Source organism: Gymnoscopelus microlampas, assembly GCF_963454915.1.
Source record: "Gymnoscopelus microlampas genome assembly, chromosome: 18".
Taxonomy (NCBI): domain Eukaryota; kingdom Metazoa; phylum Chordata; class Actinopteri; order Myctophiformes; family Myctophidae; genus Gymnoscopelus; species Gymnoscopelus microlampas.
This window is the reverse complement of record NC_139955.1, coordinates 43651298-43664585: the sequence shown is the minus strand read 5'-3', so window position 1 is coordinate 43664585 and position 13288 is coordinate 43651298. Positions and strand designations below refer to the sequence as shown.

The following is a 13288-nucleotide window of genomic DNA, read 5'->3' as shown; positions in this document are numbered from 1 at the left end:
GCCGTAAGCATTTTTTCATACTGTGGACGCAGTGGTGTTCTGGTTGGTTTATAGGGCTCGATGAGTTCTTTGAGATATACTGGTGCCTGTCCATTGAGAGCCTTGTATGTGAGGAGGAGAACTTTAAACTCGATTCTGTATTTAACCGGGAGCCAGTGCAAAGAGGCCAATTGACACACCCAAGCCCCCCCGGAACCCAGTGGTTGCATAGACGCCTCTTAACAGACAACGTCACACTGATATGAACCATTATGCGCGCGCAGGTCGGCAGCAAAAGAACTCCACCGCTCATAAGATGCAATGTAAAAGCGGTCACAGTCTCACGTGTAAAAATGCATCCCATCAAACTTTCAGATGCTGCCTTTCTCCCAGTGTGGAGGAAGAATGCTTAGGATTTTTACTGTAATCTCTCGCTCTTGAAATATATATTTCTTGGTTTCTGTTGTGTGTGTGTGTGTGTGTGTGTGTGTGTGTGTGTGTAAACAATAATAGCAATTCAAAACAGTTGTCCCCCATATCCCACCCACCTCCAGTGGCTGTCATAAGAACAGAGGGAGCGCTCTATGATAATGGCACCAGAACCTGCTTGGCTCGCGCAGCTGCAGCCCGTCCAAGCCTAATTTATGCTCCGTCCCGCGAAGGTGTCGCGTGCAGAGAACGGCCGAGTATAGCAGACCTCCAAGCTCACAGCTTTCTCATCCGCGACATTAAAAATGGCAAAATATATATCTTTTTTAAATGACATTCATAAAATGACTGTCCTAAAGCGTTGATGTCCTCACAAGTAATACAAACCTGTGTGTGTGTGTGTGTGTTGTAGGATGGTAAGCCGCTAGCCGGGCTGATCCAGGACCACATGGTGTCCGGCACCAGGATGACCATCCGGGGCTGTTTCTTCACTAAGGACCAGTACACGGAGCTGGTGTACAGGGGCCTCACCGACAGGCCTGGACGCATCAAGCTGCTGCCCCCGGCCATACTCAAACCACAGTGCCTCTGGTCTGGGAAACAGGTACTTTAAACCAGTGGTCCTTGGTGGGCTTCCAGGGGGTCCCTAGCAAAATTGTGTTAACATAGCGTCACAATCATTTTAACCACTTAGCTTTGGCTATTCAAAAATAGCAGATCTACAAGCTCACCGAGTGCCGCGCTATGAGAACATGGGTCCCTGGCACAAAACATTTTCAGATGGGGGTCCGTGGCCAAATGTATATCAATTTAGGGGTCTTTGGCATGAAAAAGGATAAGAATATGATAACAATATATGAAAAAAAGAAGCTTCTGGAAAATAATAAAAAATATAGCTGCAAGCAGCGATAATATGGGGCCAGGAGAGAGAAATGATAATTCCTTTAACAGGTCAGTTCATGAAAGTCCTTGCGGTCTTGTTTCCAATGAGTGCCTGTGAGCAATTAGGGGTTAAGAGTCTTGCTCAGGGACAAATTTCATTTCATCGACACATTTGCTGACCTGGCCTGGAATCGTACCTGGGGCAACCAGAGTCTCTGGCTCCCTAGGCGGGCTCACTAACCACTCAGCTATGGCCACCCCTCAGAGAGAGAGAGAGAGAGAGAGAGAGAGAGAGAGAGAGAGAGAGAGAGAGAGAGAGAGAGAGAGAGAGAGAGAGAGAGAGAGAGAGAGAGAGAGAGAGAGAGAGAGAGAGAGAGAGAGAGAGAGAGAGAGAGAGAGAGAGAGAGAGAGAGAGAGAGAGAGAGAGAGAGAGAGAGAGAGAGAGAGAGAGAGAGAGAGAGAGAGAGAGAGAGAGAGAGAGAGAGAGAGAGAGAGAGAGAGAGAGAGATGGAATAGATTGAAGAGACATAGAGAGAGACAAATGGAATAGATTGAAGAGACAGAGAGAGAGACATGGAAACGGAATAGATTGAAGAGAAAGACATGGAAATGGAATAGATTGAAGAGAGAGAGAGAGAGCGCCATGTAAACGGAATAGATTGAGTCATGTTTTTTGCATTTCAACTTAAATGAGTCTGCATCAAGTGAGGCTTGAACCGGCAACCTTACGGTCATGAAGCACTCTTAGGTAGCTGCAACACTACCTATAGTGCTATATCTTTGTCCAGGCTGATATTGTCTGTTGAGGATCACAAACTCTTGCCTTCTGTCATGACCCAAGCCCCTGTTTCACTAACACTAAGATCACTCGTTCACAAACCATTTACCAATGAAGAAATTGTACATCTCCTCAGAACCAAAATTAGTGAAAGTAGCCGATCTACAAGCTCACAAACCATTAAAAGTTGTCAGATTGTACATTGGCTATTTTCACAATGAAGTATGTTATACATTGAAAAAACATACTCTCATTGCTATCTGAAAAGTTGTGAGATTGTAGATCAGCTGTATGTAAAAAACACTCAATTAAGTATTTCATGTTATCTTTAACAATTGCAGATGTATTCATTGATAGTCATGTTGTGTGAAATGCAACTCAGATGAAGTCTGCACCAAGTGAGGCTTGAACTGGTGACCTTCAGGTTGTGGGGCACACATTTAAGCGAGAAGCCACCAACAGACAAGAACCTGTGAAAGGAGATCACAATGATGATACAGTTTCACGCAAATAGCTGAAAAATCCTGGGTTTAAGTGTTTTTCAAACTGCTCAAGATTGCGGACAATCTAAGGGCGGTGCTTACTGGTCAACGTGATAGATGTGTTCCTCATTAGTCAAGGCACATGTGTAAGCAGGTCTAATGGCTGTCGGCCAAACGAGGCATGACTTTTGCCTGTTTAAAGTTTCAATTTTCAAAAAATTGCTATAGCGCCCCCGTTTGACCAATTGGAGTAAGATTGGTTTCAGTGATATTTGGAATGGCCCTTTACATTTCTGCAAAGTTTCAAAGAATGGTAAGTCTGCATGTATGTGTTAGGGGCAGATGAATAATTGTCATAAAACTGCAATATTCATTGGCTCATTAAAGCTTCATTTTTTCACTTATGGAAGATATTTTGCAAACGTTTTTTGGTATAGGTCCAAAGTTCATGTGTAAAAAGTTTCGTGCAGATTACTCAAAAATCCCAGGAGGAGATAGGTTTTAACTGTTTTTCATATAATTCCAAATGGTGGGATATCTAAAGGTCAGAGGTCAAAAGTCAGAGTGTGAAAGTTGTTCAGCATGAGGAGACGCATGTGTGCATCGAAGTTTCATGGCTGTAGGTCAAACACGGCATGAGTTGTACCTGTTCAAAGTTGGCATTTTTCAATTGAGTGCTATAGCGCCACCTTTTGACGAAAGATTGTGAGAATTATTTCTTGATCGTTTTTCATGACCATCTATCATATGGCCGAGTTTCATAAAAAGCGACTGCACGGTTCAGCCAGAACTGCCAAAAGTGGCAGAAGAAGAAATGGAATAATGCGAATAACAATATGGGTCCATGCTGGAAGCCTGGCCCCATAATGAATGAAAAAAGTAACTGAAAAAACACGGCCCCCTCACGCATCAGAAGGACAATATCGGTCACCAGAACCAAGGACAATGTGTTTTTGATTTATCTATCATGGTTAAAGGGTCTACACCATGAATTTTAACTTTTTCTTCATTTTTGTGTGTTTTTGGTCTCCCCCACCTCTCTTCTGTTCCAACAAATACCCGACTTCGAGCATGCAGGCTTTCATAGGCTATCTGTGGTTTTCATGTAAATTGGTCTGAAAACAGTCCGTCAGATTTGTTCCCCCACCCTACGTCACGTCTGGGAACAATTCCTCCCGTTTTTCAGTTCTAACCAAAAAAAAAAAATCCCCAAAAAAAAATGTTTTTTTTTTTTTCATTTTTAATTTTTTTCAAATTTTTTCTTATTTTTTTTTTTTACTTTTTCCACACAGAACCAGGACATGACATGCATACAAACTGGCTCAATAGCGCCCCGTGCCAAACAGGACAATGTGGTATTGCAGGTGAAAGTGCTTTATAAGCCAGAGAGAAGTTAGTTGGAATGAGTATATCTGAGGCTTGATTTAGGCTCAAACCTTTTGAAAACCTTTGAGGGACATAAACAATATGATATCAAATATTATTATTATTTTTTAAATTCATGGTGTAGCTCCTTTAAAATGGAGTTTGAAGTTACAATGGGTTTGTATAAGAAGGGGGCGTGTCTGATAAAATGAATATCGACTATCTAAATACTGAATCAAGCAACTTAAAAACTGTGCGGGGTGACACACAAAAGCCTGACTAGATTTAAAAATGACCCCAAACGTGTTTGAACGTGAACTTTCCCTTTAACCCATTAAAAACCGGAAAAGCATTTTAGATTTTAGTGTTGGCTATTCAAAAACGGCAGACCTACAAGCTCACAGCGTATCACTTCGTGCAGCACTGCGAGCTTGTACATCTGCTATTTTTGAAAATTTTGAAATCAGAACTACTGATTTTAGAAAGCATTTATAGACTTCCAGACAACGTCACACTGAGAAGAACCAGTAAGCGCACGCAGGCCGGGGTCAAAAGAACGGCACCGGAGCCTGCTTGATCGCGCAACTGTATCCCCTCAAACCTAATTTATGCTCTGTCGTGCGAAGTTGTCGCGCGTGCAGAGAACGGCCGAGAACAGCAGACCTCCAAGCTCACAGCGGTCACATCCGCGATGCGATGTGAGTGAAATCCAATCACAACTGAGCGGTGCCAGACCAGACTCAGACTTTTTTTTTTGCAATGGCAGATTCGTCTGGTTTCCAGGCTATGAAACCGGCACCTGCGCTGCAGTCCCAATGTTTGTAAACAAATAATCCGTCTATAGAATCGACCTCAGGTCTTAACACATTGGGTGCCAAAACCGGGAATCTCCGTTTTTTTTATTTTTAGCGATTAGGTGCCAAAACCGTGATTCTCCGTGAAATCAATCTTTTTGTTTTTTTCGGGTTTTTTTTCAACAAGGGGGGGGGGGGGCTAGCGCAGCTCTGGAATCACCCACGGTGACTCTGAGAAGGAAGGGACAGCTGGATCACCGTGCCAAAAAAACTGGCTCCCGTCCGCTCCCGTCCTATCTCCTTGATAAAAACCTTTGCATCTCCTTAACTTTTTACAACGGGGAAAACGAGTCATTGTCGATGCGCGATCCCTCCGCAATAATGAAAACTCGCGTGAGAGATGTTATTGTTCCAGGCGTTAGCCAGGACCATACGTCGTCGTGCACGCATGCATTGTTTACACGCGGGGTGCTTCGCCGTGGAGTCTGCAGCTCTAAACAGCGCAGCGTTACAAACGGTGAGATCTCTGGCACTCAACGTAACCTTTTTAATAAAACTCTGGCACCGAATGTGTTAATGGGTTAAGTAAATGCAGGATTGCAGGATTTTTACTTGTAACAAAGTATTTTATATATATATATTTTTACACTGTAGTGGTATTGCTACTTTTACGTATAAGTCCAAATTCTGAGTGCTTTCCTCCTCCACTGGTCTCCAGGTGGTGTCCACTCTCCTGCTCAACGTGATCCCTCCAGGCGCCTTGCCTCTCCACCTGACCGGGAGGTCCAAGATCCCTGGCAAGGCGTGGATCCAGGTGCCGCCCAGGCTGCCGCCCGGGTACCACCCTGACACCATGTGCGACTCCCAGGTAACCCGCACTGGTGGACAGTAACTAAGTACATTTACTTGAGTAACTGTTCTTATAACCCATTAAGACCGGGAACGCATCTGTGTGTCATTTTAAGATGTCTTTGGGCTCTTCAAAAAACAGCAGATCTACAAGCTCGTAGCTTGTAGATCTGCTATTTTTTTTAATCGTGAAAAGTGTGTGCAAATCTTTGAATATGTATTTTTTTTACACTTTTAACTCTGTTATAGCTTCTGGGGGTCCCTGGAACAAAATATTTTGAGATGGGGGGGGTCCACGGCCAAATACATATAATTTTGGAGAACCAGTGATTATAGCAACATACTGTACGTTTCTTTTAGGATTTAGAAGACATTTGTAGAATGCCCAGAAGCAAAGATATAGAGTTAAAAATATATATTCAAAGACCCACGATTTTTCCAAAAAACAAGCGAGTGCCGCGCTATGAGCTTGTATATCTGCTATTTTTAAATAGCCAAAGAAATCTTAAAATGACATGTGTTCCCGGTCTTAATGGTTTAAATTTAGAGTTTTGTTTTTACTTTTACTCCGCTATATTTCAAATAGAAATATTGTACTTGACTTGACTCCACTACACCAGTGGTTCTCAAACTTTTTCATGTCAAGGACCCCCAAATTGACACTTATTATCCCACGGACCCCTTTTTGATTAAAATATTTGCCAGGGACCCCCATAAGAGAAGAGTTTTACGTCTCTACCAGTGATTTTCAACCATTTTCATTTCAAGGACCCCCAGTTTGACATGCATTAGGGCTACGGACCCCCATTTAATGGCATCTCTATCTCCGGGACTCCAATTTATATTGTAAAATCAATGTTTATTTAACTCTGAGAGTGTACAAATGCAACCAAATGGACCCGTTAGAGTCCATTTGGTTGCATTTGTACACTCTCAGAGTTACAGACCCATAAGGGTCCATTCGGTTCCTAACTATCCATCATTTAGCTGGGGACCCCCTGGAACTCCCTCAGGGACCCTTGGGGGTCCCGGGACCCCACTTTGAGAACCAATGCACTACACTTCTAGGAAGGGACTCTTGGGACCCAAACTTACAAACTAAAATATATTATGAATTAACCACTTAAGCCCTATTTCAAATATAGCGACATTTAGCCGATCTGTAAGCTATCTGTGCTACTTATTGTTTGACACTGTAGGTGTCGGACATACATGGGCAACTGGCGGCCCGGGGGCCACATGCGGCCCCCACCTTCACTTAATGCGGCCCGCAGGATAATATGGGAATACTGATATATGATTGATTTCAGCTGTTACAATTCCAAACATGCAAACATGAACCGCTTTAGTCTAATATTAGTAGCTTAATGACTAGTATTAAAATTCTATTGTCCTATTTATGTCCAATGTATTTGTATTTTAGTTCATAAAGTTAACATAAGTATAGCTAAATGCATTTGAAATTAAATGAAAATGTTGCTTGCTTTTCAGGATTCCAATTCAAAAATAGCAAAAAAAGAAATCAGGATTCCAATTGAAAAGTAGCAGAACTACAAGCTCATTTGAGCTTGTACTGTAGATCGGTTATTTTTGCTACTTTTGCGTGACATTGAATGGTGATTTAATTTACGAAAAAAAGTTAAAATATGGAGATAAGAGGTGTCTGACAGTATAATGCAATGTGGCCCTCTGGAGTGAGTGTGGAAATATAGTGGCCGTCTCCATCATCAAAGTTGCATCACCCCTGGTGTAGGATGACAGAGTAAGTAGGGCATTAACGTACAAAAACAAGTTGGAAAACTGAGGTTAATGCCTGACAGGAACGACATGCTATAGCAGAAACACTTAACACATTGATTGCCTAGATCAAAATTAGCCTACTCGTTTTTAGTTTTTCATCACTTGATTGCCAAGAACGAGTTTCTTTTTTTATTTTATTTGACCCAAAGACCAAGGAGATATGATTTTTCGAAGATCTAGACTCCTATCCACTTCCTTGTTAACTTAAGTTTAAATTTCTGTATCTCGGCTCCTGAGTACTTTTTTTTATTTTCATTGAAAAATCTCTGGCATGAATAATAATAGGCAGTGAAAATAATTCAGGCAGTGAATGTGTTAACCCATTAAGACCGGGAACGCATCTGTGTCATTTTAGATTTCTTTGGCTATTCAAAAATAGCAGATATACAAGCTCATAGCGCGGCACCGAGTGCCGCGCTATGAGCTTGTAGATCTGCTATTTTTTTTAAATCGTGAAATCTTTTTTTTAATATATTTTTCCGAAAAACTGTTAGGATTTAGAAAATGTTTAGAAGCGGCCTCAGGTCTTAATGGGTTAATGTATCGTCTCTGTCGGGTGGAAACCTCATATGTCCAAAACTGTTACTTTTCAGGATTCAAATTACAAAATAGCCTAAGTAGCAGATCGACAAGGTCAAAACGCGTCGCGTTCGAGCTTGTGGATCTGATACCTTTGATACTTTTGAGCGACGCTGAGATCAAGTAGGGCGTTAATTTATAAGCAAGAATTAATTGGATATTAATCCAATGTCAGAGTGTGTGTGAAATATATCAATATATCAACAACGTTTTAGAAACGGGGACAAACCGCAACCAAGTCTTTTACAAGCACCTTCACAGAAAAACAGGGCAATGTCGCTTACAATAAGCAAGGCAAGGCAAACAAGCATGACGCGTTTTGGACCCTTTTTTACCAAACCCGCCCCCTTTCCACAGCGACGCCCCACCGTATATATATATATGAACAGAAGTGCACGCCCACATTCCATTCTGGGTGTTTCTTACACACTAAAAAAAAACACAAAAAGTTCAAATATGGAGATAAGAAGTTTCTGCCCGACAGCTCCGATACATACATGTCAACGGGTTGTGTATTGTGACGTCAGATTGGTGGTCTATATAAGGGGATGCAGGGTGTTACCATGTCACACTACTCTGAAAAACATGGCTCACTATGTAATAAACATTTTATTTGCTGTCACAGGTTAGCCGTACGTACATCTGCAGTCAAATCCACATTATACAATCTTAAGGAACACAACAAAATTGACTTACATTGTTCAAACGAAAGAATGTTTTCCGGGCTGCCTGATTTGGGGATACCCAATGGCGAGGATCTTAAAAAGACCCTCACCAACAGCACAGAGTTTCTGAAAGACGTCGAGCAGATTCGGACAAAGAACGGCATCCTGATGCCAAACCTCCAGGCCGCTCTGCCCTTCCTGGACCTCCACGACACCCCTCGGCTGGAGTTCCATCAGTTGGTCTTGGACGAGCTGCGGGACATGTTGACGGAGAGAATCGCCGCCATTGCGGAAGGCAAGGACGAGGACAGATACGTGAAGCTCGAGGGGCTGCTGGAGAAGAGTTTCCCGCTGGTCAAAATGCCCGCCATCCAGCCGGTGATTTTGCAGGTGCTGAAGTATCTACCGGAGGTGCCGGAGAGCATCCTGGCGACGGTGTTGGCCGACAAGGAGCTGTACAAGGTCTGCGGCGTGGAGGTGAAACGTCAGATCTGGCAGGACAACCAGAATCTGTTTGCCGAGGAGGTCAAGCCGCTGCTCAAGCAGTACATCGTCGAGAAAGAGGCGGAGCTCTTCAGCAGCAATCTCTCCACGCTGCACAACTTCCTGAGCCGCTCGCCCAAGACGAGGCGCCAAGGCGACGTGGTCAGGGAGCTGACCCGGATGATCGGGAAGAACGTGCAGCTGTACCAGATGGTGCTGCAGTTCCTGCGCATGCTCTTCCTGCGCACGCGCAAGGTCCACTACTGCACCCTGAGGGCCGAGCTACTCATGTCCCTCCACGACTGCGACCTCAGCGAGATCTGCACGGAGGAGCCCTGCCACAAGTTCACCTGGTGCCTGGACGCGTGCATTCGCGAGAAGTTTGTGGACGCCAAGCGGGCCAGAGAGTTGCAGGGCTTTCTTGACGGGGTGAAAAAGGGACAGGAGGAAGTGCTGGGCGACTTCTCCATGATTCTGTGCGACCCGTTTGCTTGTAACACGCTGGCGCTGAGCACGGTGAGGAACGTGCAGGAGCTGCTCAGTCATGACGCTCTGCCCAGGGACAGGCCAGAGCTGATACTGCTCCTCAGAATGCTGTCGTTGGGTCAGGGCGCTTGGGACATGATTCACAATCAGGTCTTCAGCGAGCCGCCCTTGGATTTAGAGGTTTTGACCCGTTTCCTGCCGGCGATGATGGCCGTGGGTGTGGACGACTACACCTTCACCGTGGAGCAGAGGCTGCCCGGCCCGGAGAAGACTTCTTTTCTGTCTTATCCTACCGCTCTGCCCGACACCCTCACCAGGTTTCTGAAGGACGACAGGGTCGCCTGCGAGATAGGCCTCTACTACGTCCTCCAATTCGCCAAACAGAGGAACAAGAAGGCCTTGCAGAGGTTGCTCCCCGCGTTGGCGGCGTCTCACAGCGACATGGCCTTCAGGGACATCTTCCTGCATCTGCTGACCGGCCACCTGACCCTGCTCTCCGGCGACTTCGGCTCCGAGGAGTTCTGCTCGGCGGTCTTCGACGGCTTCCTCCTCACGGCGTTCTCGGCGAAGGAGAACGTCCACAGACACGCGCTGCTCATGCTGCTCCACCTGCTTCACCACAAAGTTCTGCCGTCCTCCATGGCTGTCTTGGCGAAGACCCTGGAGCCTCAGGACAGGAGCGGCGAGCCGGTGAAGGAGCTGTACAGGCAGCTGACCGAGAAGCTGGAGGCCCACAAGAAGAGCCTTTGTCAACCGCAGCCGCGGGACAAAGGTCCGTCGTCCCTGGGTCTGCATCATGCCTCCTCCACCCCGCAACTCCTCTTTGACACGGGTGGAGGAGCGCACTCGCTATCGTCACCCGCGATGGACAAAAGCGCCGATGGTCTTCCTGATGACTGTGATTCTACAGAAATTAGACTGGCTTGTGAAAACCTGGAAAAGAAACTGACTGAACATTCTACTTGACCTACGGTAAAACCCTCTGAGTTTATTTAACTCTGAGAGTGTACAAAATGTACGCTATCAATCATTCCGCCGTGGACCCCCCCCTGGTACCCCCTCAAGAGCCATTGGTGGTCCCCAGACCCCACTTTGAGAACCACTGCTGACCCACATTGTCAGCACTTGGAGGCCAGGCTGGAGTTGTGTGGAACTCCACATTAGCAAGACCAATCTGGAAAGCCATCTGCAAAGAAGTGCCTCTGGGGGCACCGCCCGCGATCCCGCGTAGAGACCGGATGTCGGCCCGTTCTCTCGCCTTAAGCCCTCCTCTCCCAGTGGTGCGTCTTGGTTTTCATCCCTTCTAACTAAAAAGACTGTAACGGTAGGGAGACTGACATTCAAATGTGACGCTGCAGTCCCCATGCTGTATCTCTATTCGGTAAGAATAGAATAAGAAACACGGAAAGACGATATATAGACTATATACATTATACATACCGGAATGTCTGCGTGTGTGAGTGTCCCATTATGCCCATATATGGAGATCCTGGAATTTTCCCACACTGATTGGCTGGCTGAAGCATTAGCCCATATATGGACATCGCTGAGTTATCTCAAACTGATTAATTGAAACACTTGCCCAATATCTGGAGATCCCCGGAAATGCTCCCAAGTCGAGGCATCATCAATATGACATCACAGATCCGCCTCCAAGTACTCTTGATAGCGATACTTACGTTAAAGACCATATACAAGATATCCATTGGGGAGCAAGCCGGGATACCCATACAAGGAACAGGTTTAAGAGACCTATGTCATCCGAGACTGGCATCTTGGACAGTGCGCAGGGGTCGTCATCAAGACACATAAAGACAAGCGAAGACAGAGTAACATCAGCAGTATGATGTGGCATCTCTCGGGGAGAGAATATAGGACCCGTCACCAGGTTTAGGAGTTAAGTTTCGTCCCCAGGTTTAGGAGGTTCAGAGGAGTTCAGTTTTGTCCCAGGTTTAGGAGGTTCAGGAGTTCAGTTTCGAGCATTGGACGTGACGTCCCAAGGCTCTAGTTCAATGACCGATAGACCACCACCGCTGGAAGAGAGTCCCGGGAAAGAGCGGGCCGATGAGCCCGCAGAGAAGCCGTGGTGTCGGGCGTGTACGGACTTCAAGTCGTGGATGAAGAAAGTTCCGAAGAGGCGTACACAGGATGAGCCACGACCGCAGAGGGATCCGCCGCAGGCGCAGCAGTGTCCGTTGGACAGGGAAGAGTTGGGGCGCAACACCTGGTCCTTTCTACATACCATGGCAGCGCATCACCCCGAGCGCCCCTCCCGGGACCAGCAGCAGGACATGGGGCGGTTCATCGACCTCTTCTCCAAGGTCTTTCCCTGCGACTCGTGCGCGGCGGACCTCAGGGGCAGGCTGACGACCGACCCGCCCGACGCTACCAGTCGCCGCGCCCTTTCTCAGTGGCTCTGTCGCCTCCACAACGACGTCAACGTCGCGCTCGGTAAGCCCGAGTTTGACTGCTCTCGCGTGGACGAGAGATGGAGGGATGGCTGGAAAGACGGCTCCTGTGACTGACTGACTGGTTTAATACAGCCCATTGCCAACATGTGGGCCGTGGGGGTATTGCAAGTGGGCCCCAAATAATTTGCAAACACTAAGATCTTGTCGATAACTGTATTTCTTCTTGAAAACCTTGAAAAATGTGTTTTCGTTTGTGATAGCGATAAATAGGAACATAAAGCATGCTCTGTTTGTTCCATTGAGCCAAGCCAGAACACGATCGATTGATTTATCATTAACCCATTAAGACCTGGAACTGTGTCATTTTTTAGATTTGAGTTAAAAAGCATTATTTTACACTTTGGGCTATTCAAAAATAGCAGATATACAAGCTCATAGCGCGGCACCGAGTGCCGCGCTACGAGCTTGTAGATCTGCTATTTTTTGAAAAATCGTGAAAATGTGTGCAAATCTTTGAATACATATATTTGTAAAGCGAACATTTTTAACTCAAATCTTTGCTTCTGGGGGGGTCCCTGGAACAAAATATTTTGATGGGGGTCCGCGGCCAAATACATATCATTTTGGGGGTCCTTGACATGAAAAAGATTGAGAACCACTGATATAGAAACATACGTTTTTCAGAATACTGTTGGGATTTAGGAGACATGTAGAATTGGCTTCAGGTCTCAATGGGTTAAATTCCGATATCAACAGATATATGCAAATTTTGGGTTGCAACATCACTCTGAATTGGGTACTGCACTAAGTACTGTGACCGCACGGTACGGATGTCATAGTATATCCTTGTTGTCGGGCAGAAACCTCTTATATCCATATTCTTATCTTTGTGTTTTTTTTCGTAAATTAACGTCCTACTTGATCATACCACAGCGTCACACAAAAAGCATCAAAAGTAGCAGATCTACAAGCTTGAAACATTTGAGTTTGTAGATCTGCTACTTTTTGCTACTCAGAAGTCCTTGACGGGGGGTCTGCAGGGGGTCCCCAGCCAAACCAGTATAGTTTTAATTTCACTATCATTCAATTCATTTGAAATTATTACAAAAAAAACTAAAAAGGAATGACTTCTAACGTGCAATTATAACGCGTTGTGAGCTTGTAGATCAGCTATTTTTGAAATTGAGTGAAAAAGCAAAAGTATTTGACATGGCATCACATTCATATGAACCACTTCATCCATTTATATGTTGTTCGTTCAAAAACAGCAGATCTACAAGCTCACTGCGAGCTTGCTTGTACATCG

At 45.3% G+C, this 13288-nt stretch overlaps 2 protein-coding genes across 2 annotated transcripts in view; both read left to right on the top strand.

Moving 5' to 3' along the window:
- polr1a (RNA polymerase I subunit A) overlaps positions 1–13288 on the top strand; it is a 91091-nt gene that overhangs the window by 24816 nt on the left and 52987 nt on the right. Inside the window, exons 16-17 of the mRNA XM_084041418.1 lie at positions 821–1012; positions 5428–5577. Coding sequence (XP_083897544.1) covers positions 821–1012; positions 5428–5577 — 342 coding nt within the window. The remainder of the gene's footprint in view (positions 1–820; positions 1013–5427; positions 5578–13288) is intronic.
- Positions 8651–10537, top strand: LOC311033440 (negative elongation factor B-like; the record flags this gene model as incomplete). Its single annotated transcript, XM_084040951.1, has 1 exon — positions 8651–10537. One exon carries the CDS (start codon positions 8651–8653, stop codon positions 10535–10537), a length of 1887 nt encoding a protein of 628 aa, XP_083897077.1.